This window comes from Cervus elaphus, chromosome 23 (assembly GCF_910594005.1).
Source record: "Cervus elaphus chromosome 23, mCerEla1.1, whole genome shotgun sequence".
NCBI lineage: Eukaryota > Metazoa > Chordata > Mammalia > Artiodactyla > Cervidae > Cervus > Cervus elaphus.
In genome coordinates, this window is record NC_057837.1 from 51,300,229 (window position 1) to 51,308,051 (window position 7,823).

Below are 7,823 nucleotides of genomic sequence, written 5' to 3' on the forward strand. Positions count from 1 at the left end.
GGACTTCCTTCCCTGGTGGTCCAGTGGCTAAGACTCTCTGCTCTCAGTGCAGGGGAGCCTGGGTGCGATCCCTGGTCAGGGAACTAGATCCTACAGGCTGCAACTAAGTTTCATGCTGCAACTAAAGATCCTGCTTGCCACAACGAAGATAGAAGATCCCCTGTGCTGCAACTGAGATCCCACACGTCCAAATAAATAAAATATTCTTTAAAAAAGAAACCCGTATGAGGTAGGTAAAACCATGAGAAAACATGTACAGAAAAGTGCCCAAAGCCAAATCACTAGTCTGTGGCAGAAGCAAGCTCTCTTCCCCAGGCTGATCTTGAAGTGTCCCTTTACTAAGACATTCTTAGCTCTGTTTTCCTAAAGGAACTGGTTACTGACTCAGTTTCTAAACTGTAGAATAGCTCTGGGAGATGAATGGTGTAGAAGTGTCTACAGGAGCTGAAGCTCTGGTACTTATAACTAACTCCTGTTCCCCCAGTCCCCAAATACAGATCTGTAAATATCTTTCCCATTCTCCCTATTACTCCTTTGGGACAAATAGATGAGAACCATATCCATTTCATGAAGAAGGAAATAGGGTTAAGGACTTAAATGACCTGCAAAGACACTGGTCTTGAGGTCTGGTGTTCTCCCTGGGAATCTGGGTTACATATTAAATGCCTCACCAGGATTCCACTGGGGATGGGGGTGGGGGGTAAGGGACAGTGGTGTGGAGATGGCTCTATGAGCACAGAGCTTTGAGGAGGGACCTGGCAAGGACTGTCACACAGCCTTCCACAGTCCAGATGTGAAGCAGCTGGTGACTAACAATGGACCCCCAGATAAAGCTGACAAACACTGGGCTGCTGCCTTCACTTGGGACTGATTGCTAAAGGACCCTGAAGGGGATCCTTGTTCTGAAGACACTGATGCAGGGGTTCTGGAGGCCTGGTTGTCTTCGGCAGTTCCCAGAGTGGGCCAGTGTCCGGTCAGCATTTGGCAGAGGTGGTTTCTTGGGAGGCGGGGAAGAGAAACAGCTTTTTCAAAGTGAGGCCTGAAGGGAGGCAGCGGGAGGGGGGAAAACTACAACTCCCAGAAGCCCCTGCTCCCCGGAGAGTCAGTTTCGGTTGCCATGGTTTCAGAAAACAATATGGCCGCTCCCAGCTGGGACGCGAGTCTGGGTTAGAGACGCAGCGGCGGATCTGGGTCGCAGCAGTGGCGAGAGAAGAGGTCTTGAGGGCTCGTGAGGTTGGCCCTGGACGCTATACAGCTGGAACAGGCTGACCTTTCCGAGGGCGCCAATGGCGGGCAGCGTGGATGAGGAAGCACTGCACCAACTGTATCTGTGGGTAGACAACATCCCTCTGTCCCGGCCCAAGCGAAATCTGTCCCGGGACTTCAGTGATGGAGGTGTGTGCTTCAACGTGTGTGAGTGTGTCCGTACGCACGCCTGGGTGTGTCCTGTATGTCTTTGTGTGTCAACGCCTTCTGTCCTGTATGTACGTGTGTACAGGGTCTATGGGAATACATGTCTCTTGGTGCTTGTGTGCTTGTGGCAGAGGAGTTAGGTGTGGGTTAGGGAGAGGGGTGTCCATCTCCTAAGATTTCAATTGCAGAAGTGTGCATCTGTGGGAATGTGAGCATGTGTGTGTCCATATTTATGTATACATGTTCTATCCTTTGTGTGGGGTGTATTGTGTGTGTATGTGTCTATGACTCCTTCCCTGAACTTTAATGACTAAGATGTGTATTTGTGCATCTGCCTGTGTGTGTGCACGCTTATTCCTGTATTCTATATGTCTTGTGGGAGTCTGAGCATGTGTTTGTTCATATGCAAGTTGATATGTTCTGTCCTATATGTAAAAACGGGCGTGTTGTGTGCGTATGTTTCTTTGTGATTGTTTAGGTGTCTGTGTGTTGAAGACGCTCTCCTGGGATTTTAATGACAGAAGTATGCATTTCTCTGTGTGTATATTGATGCATATGTGACACTTTGTGTTTCTGTGTATATGTGTATTGGTAACTGTCTCTTGGGACACTGTGATGGCCCTATGTGTCTGCGTGTGTTTCTACATCTCTGTATCATTGTGTGTTTGTGTGTATTTATGTCAATTCCTATATCTCTTAGATACTCATTCTGTAATAGGGGACTAGAGACCTTAGTTTTCAGATGCCCTGAGTTAATGGCAAAGGGATGAAGCTCCTCTGGAGAATTTGTCTCTGGCTGATCACTGTTCTTGCTCTCTTACCTCCCCTCCATATTATCCTTCCCCTATCCACATCTCTACCTCTTCTGTTGGCCCCACCACTCTGCCACCCCTGATTCTCCCACCCCACCCATTCATTCTCCCTCTTCCTTCTTCCTTACCCATCTCTACACCTTCCATGTCTGCTCCCACCTCCTCTCCCTCAGTCCTGGTAGCAGAGGTCATCAAGTTTTACTTCCCCAAGATGGTGGAGATGCACAATTATGTCCCTGCCAACTCTCTCCAGCAGAAACTGAGCAACTGGGGTCACCTGAACAGGTAACAGAATACCTGGGCACACTAGTGGGATTTCTAGCCCCTAGCCTGGGATCCGAGGAAGGGTTGCCCAGCCCCTCCACCTCCTATGGTCTCCACAGTCCAGGCTGGTGGCTGGGGTGGGAAGGACAATGCAGACAGAATCTATCTGGTAACAAAATCAAGGGACTCTTCTTTGGGGGAGGTGACAAGGATCCTCGAGACATACATGCTCTGGGCTCAGGTTGGGTGCCCTTCCATTCCCCCAGGGCTGTGCACAGAAGGGCTACCACTGCTGCATCTCCTTCCTTCCCCCCACCCCTCACTTCATCCACCCAGGAATCAATCCACCATCCCTATGTCTACCCCCAGGAAGGTGCTGAACAAACTGAACTTCTCTGTACCAGAAGACGTGATGCGCAAGATAGCACAGTGTGCCCCAGGTGTGGTGGAGCTGGTGCTCATTCCACTGAGGCAGCGCCTAGAGGAGCGTCAGAAACGTAGGAAGCAGGGCATCGGCTCCTTACAGGTGCCTGCTCACTCCAGCTTCTTGCACTGTTCTAGGGGAGTTTCCCAGGCAGCAGAAAGCTCTGCCTCAGTGACAAGTTGGGAGAAGGGTGTCTGGCTAAAGGGAGCCCACAGCGGGAGGGATGTCCTTGGGAGTGGGCGGCCCAAGGTCACTGCAGACTCTGGGCGGTTCTTTCAGGAGCTGGCTCCGCAGGATGGCACTGACTACATGGATGTGGGTAAGGTAGCCTTTACTTGCCTTCCCTTCCAGGAAGAGCTTTTCTCCTGTCCTTCCTTCCTGTGGGGGAAGGGGTGGGACTACGGGGAGGGGGAAGACAGGAAAATAGGACTCCTTCAGGGTTATTCCTATACTTGCCTTCTCTCAGGTTTGTCCCAGAAGGCCCGAGGGGAAGGTGCCCCAGACCCCCAGGGACGGGGGCAACTCAGGTAAGGAAGCTGGGAACTCCTGACCTTACCAAGCCTGATATTCTCTCTACCTGGGAGGTCAGGGTGAGGGTTGCATCTGGAAAGATAGGGAAGTCAGGGATGGAGGGATTTCAGGGACAGTGAGAGGGAGGGAAGGCTTGGTCGAGGGACACTGAAAGGGTGATGGTGGGGTCTGAGATCCAAGCCTCAGCTAAGCTGCATCTCACCCCAGGGAGGGCCGACTGCCTGTGCCCCAGCCTCCAGGGTACAGCCAGGCACTGCAGAGCGACCCAAGCTTCGTCCTCCAGATCGCTGAAAAGGAGCAGGAGCTGTTGGCCTCGCAGGAGACCGTGCAGGTGAAGGCGCACTGGGAGGGAGCAGGGGTGGGGGGGGGCCTGGGAAGATGGGCAGGGGGCAGCAGGCCACTGGACTTGACTTCTGTGTGGCTTGGCCTAGGTCTTGCAGATGAAGGTGAGACGCTTGGAGCACTTGCTCCAGCTCAAGAACGTGCGCATAGAAGACCTCTCCCGGAGGCTCCAGCAGGCAGAGCGCAAGCAGCGGTGAGCCTGGGAGACGCCCCCTTATCCGCCAGAGCCCAGACATCGCAACTGACGCACCCACCTCGAAGGGCAGACGAATGGGCGGGCGGAGCCAGCTGCTCCAGTGAGCCTCCTGGGACACAAGCGCCCCCTTGGGGTGTGAGTGAGCATGGGGGGCAGTGGGACAGGAACCCTCCAAGCGGAGCCCAGGAACTGAGCCACTCCTTCCGCTCCATCTGGGTCAGGAGAATGGACCGCTTTCCAGAACCCAGAAGCCACATGCAGAGACCTGGCGTGCACCCCAAAGCAGTGCTTGACACCAGGGACTCTGCCTTGGTGCTCCCGGTGCTGGGCCTTAGGGGGTGGTCCCCCAGCTTGGTCTGCACCCTTAGAACCGGGTCCCCACCCAGCTCTGGTGACAGCAGCGTCTCCATCCAGGCTAGTTCTCTGTACCATGGGTCAAAGGGGAGGCTGTCCGAGACAGCTGACGGGCTTCCTTGCCCCTCCTGGGCACTCACCTGGGACCCAGCTAAAGGCTGGAGAACACAGCAGCTGAAGAGGAAGGGGTGAGGTGTGAGCTCAGCCACAGACTGTGCCTTCCAATTGTCCTCCCCTCCCACAGTGTATGTTGAGAATATTTGGGGGATGTGGAGCTGAGTTGTTCCCATTAAAGTTATGGTGTCCTTCCTGTGCCTGCTTTCTCTTCTCTGAGGGAGGTGAGTTCCTGTCCTCCTTGTGTTATCCCCACCCCTTAAGTGAAAGAGCCTTGTGGGCCCAGGCTGGGTCTCAACTCTTGGGGAGCTGGACCCTGCAGTGGCCACTTCTTGGTAGGAGGATGGTTTTGTGCACTAGGACAGCCTGACTTCTAACTCTTAGAAGTTGAACTCTTAACTAAGTCAGGCCTTAGACTGACCCCCAAACTTACTCTCAGTGTCTTACAGCATTGCCCAAACCCAACCACAAGTCCAGGCTTCAGATTCTTCCCAAATGTAGCCACAGAGTCACCCTCAACCTTGCTTATGGATTCACCCCTAAACGTGTATGACTCCCGACCCTGCCCACAAACTGACCCCAAGTTCTATGGACCAAGACCAAGCTTGACTCCCAACCCTGACCGATACCCTGGCCTTGGTGTGACTTTAACTCTGATCATTACATTCCTAGCAACATTGAACATTTGAATATCCTGGGACCCCACAGTTCTATTCCTAGGCATATATTCAGCATCACTTCAGTTCATTTGCTCAGTCGTATCCGACTCTTTGCGACCCCATGGACTGTAGCACGCCAGGCCTCCCTGTCCATCCATAACTCCTGGAGCTTGCTCAAACTCATGTCCATCAAGTTGGTGATGCCATCCAACCATCTCATCCTCGTCATCCCCTTTTCCTCCTGCCTTCAATCTTTCCCAGCATCAGGGTCTTTTCCAGAGTCAGTCCTTCACACCAGGTGGCCAAAGTATTGGAGCTTCAGCTTCAGCATCAGTCCTCCCAATGAATATTCAGGGTTGATTTCATTTAGGATTAACTGGATTGATCTCCTTGCAGTCCAAGGGACTCTCAAGAGTTTTCTCCAACATATTCAGCATATCCAGGGGAAACTTAAGTTCCTGTGTTTTGTGACTTATGTACTGCGATGTTCATAGCAACACTCCTTGTAATAGCAGAACTGAAAAGAACTCCTATTTATTTTCTTATTACAAAGTTAGTGACTTGAACAGCACATATTTATTACCTCATATTTTCTGTGGGTGAAGAGTCTAGGCATGGCTTAGTTGGATCCTCTGGTTCAGGGCTTCTCACAAGGCTGTGGTCAAAGTGTTGGCCAGAGCTATGGTCTCATCTGAAAACTGGGGAAAGATTGACTTCTGAGTTCACTTGGTTGTCGACAGTTAAGTTCTTTGTGGGCTGATGGACTGAGGGTTTGTTTTTTGCTGGCTATTGACTGGTGGCTGCCCTCATTTCCTTGCCATGTGACCATCTCCAGTATGATAGCTTACTTCATCAAAGCCAGCAAGGGAGTTAATGGAGTCTGTTAGCAAGATGGAAGTTATAATCTTATCTAATGTAATTGCAGAAGTTACATCCATCACATTTGTGGTACTCCATTTATTAAAAGTCATTAGACAGGGACTTCCCTGGTGGTCCAGTGGTTAAGAATCCACCTTGCAATGTAGGGGACTCAATCTCAATCCCTGGTCAGGGAAAGAGCCCACAGGCTGTGGAGCAGCTAAGCCTTCGTGCCACAACTAGAAAGCCCGTACTCTGCAACAAAGATCCTATGGGCTGCAGCTAAGACCCAAGGCAGCAAAATAAATAAATAATTCATGAAGTCCAGCCCACTTTCAAGGGGAGAGGTACACACAGGTGTGAAAACCAAGAGGCAGGGATAACTGGGAGCTATTTTAAAAGCTCGTGACCATGCAGATGAAGGAACAATGAAAGGATAAAATCTAGAATAGTGTTACTTCTGAGAGAAAGCAGACTTATTCTATTGTTGATGGACATCAGGGTGGTTTCCAGTTGGGGGTTATGACAAATGATGCCGCCACGAAGGTTTGTATACATGTCTTTTGATGTGTCACTAAGAGTGGAATTGCTGGGTCACAGGGTTGGCATTTTATCAGCTCTATTAGATACTGCCAAGTAGTTTTCCAATGAGGTTATAACTGTTTAATTTTTATTAAAAAGAATGAAGTCCAGGGAATTCCCTGGCAGCCCAGTGGTTAGGACTCCAGGTTTTCACTGACAAGGGTGCAGCTTCAGCCCCTGCTTGGGGAAACCAAGATCCCGCAAGCTGGGCTGTACAGCCAAAAAAAAAGAAGAAAAAAGGAAAAAAAAATAAAAATAATGAAGTTCAGAAAACCATGTGTTTGAAGCTGGAGTGGATGCTTTACATATGCTCAATCTGTTCTCCTAACCTGGAGTTGCTCATAAATCCTCCCTTGCTGGCTCACCCTATTCTTGGTATACAGGCTGTTGGACTTTGAGGGGGGCATAGCTGGGTACCTTCTACCCTGACTTCCTCCTGGCATGAAGAGTCTCATTTCCTCCTGGAGGCTTTCTGGAACCATCTGCACTTGCACTGTGGCTTTGGGGCCTACCCTGGGAGCCTGTAATATCCCCAGGCAGGGAAAGCTCTGTATTGCAGGACCCCCAACTGGCTAGTTAGCCAGACTGCCCAGTGCCTGGGAGTGTGAGGAATGTTTGGCAGGGACAGGAGATCACAGTTCTTTTTGTCTTTTATCTCCCACCCTAAACTGTAAGTGCCTTTAACTCCAGAGCCTTGCACAGTAACTTGCTTGTCACATACACTTAGTAAATAGTTGTTGAAAGGAGCTGACAATTAAAAGTCCCAAGGGAAAGAAAAGAAAAGAAAAGAAATAATAGTCGTTAGTCTGTATGTCGAGTCCACAGCAGGGATGATTTTGAGAAGTTGACTGAAAAATATAACAGGAAGGCATTAACCTGGTCTTGAAAGGAGGGTAGTTTTGCCTATGAGAGAGCGGGAAGGCCATTCCAGGTGGGAAGGTAGTATAAGGAGGGGATCATAAATTCAGATGTCTACATAGACCCAGAGGTAAAATAAATGTCAGAAAATAGGGACTGGTGAGGACTATGGTAAATTGAGGTGTCAGCCTTTGGTGCCAGGCTAGAATTGAATCTACACTGTTCAATCAATAAGAGGAAGAACAAGCAGAGGAGGAAGAATTAGACTTTTTTTTCCAAGAGTTTAGTTTTCTTTAATTAATTAATTAATGTATGGCTGCACTGGGTCTTCCCTGCTGTGTGTAGGCTTTTAGTTGCCTTGAGCAGGGGCTACTAGTGGTGCAAGGGTTTCTCACTGCAGTGGCTTCTGTTGTTGC

At 50.2% G+C, this 7,823-nt stretch overlaps 1 protein-coding gene across 1 annotated transcript; it reads left to right on the forward strand.

The window, feature by feature from the left end:
• The first annotated feature begins 235 nt into the window (after nt 1-235).
• On the forward strand, nt 236-4,644 carry SPEF1 (sperm flagellar 1). The gene is made up of 7 exons (XM_043883863.1): nt 236-1,395; nt 2,399-2,510; nt 2,859-3,015; nt 3,193-3,232; nt 3,380-3,440; nt 3,652-3,775; nt 3,876-4,644. Exons 1-7 carry the CDS (start codon nt 1,287-1,289, stop codon nt 3,981-3,983), a joined length of 711 nt encoding a protein of 236 aa, XP_043739798.1. The 5' UTR covers nt 236-1,286; the 3' UTR covers nt 3,984-4,644.
• The last annotated feature ends 3,179 nt before the right edge of the window (nt 4,645-7,823 follow it).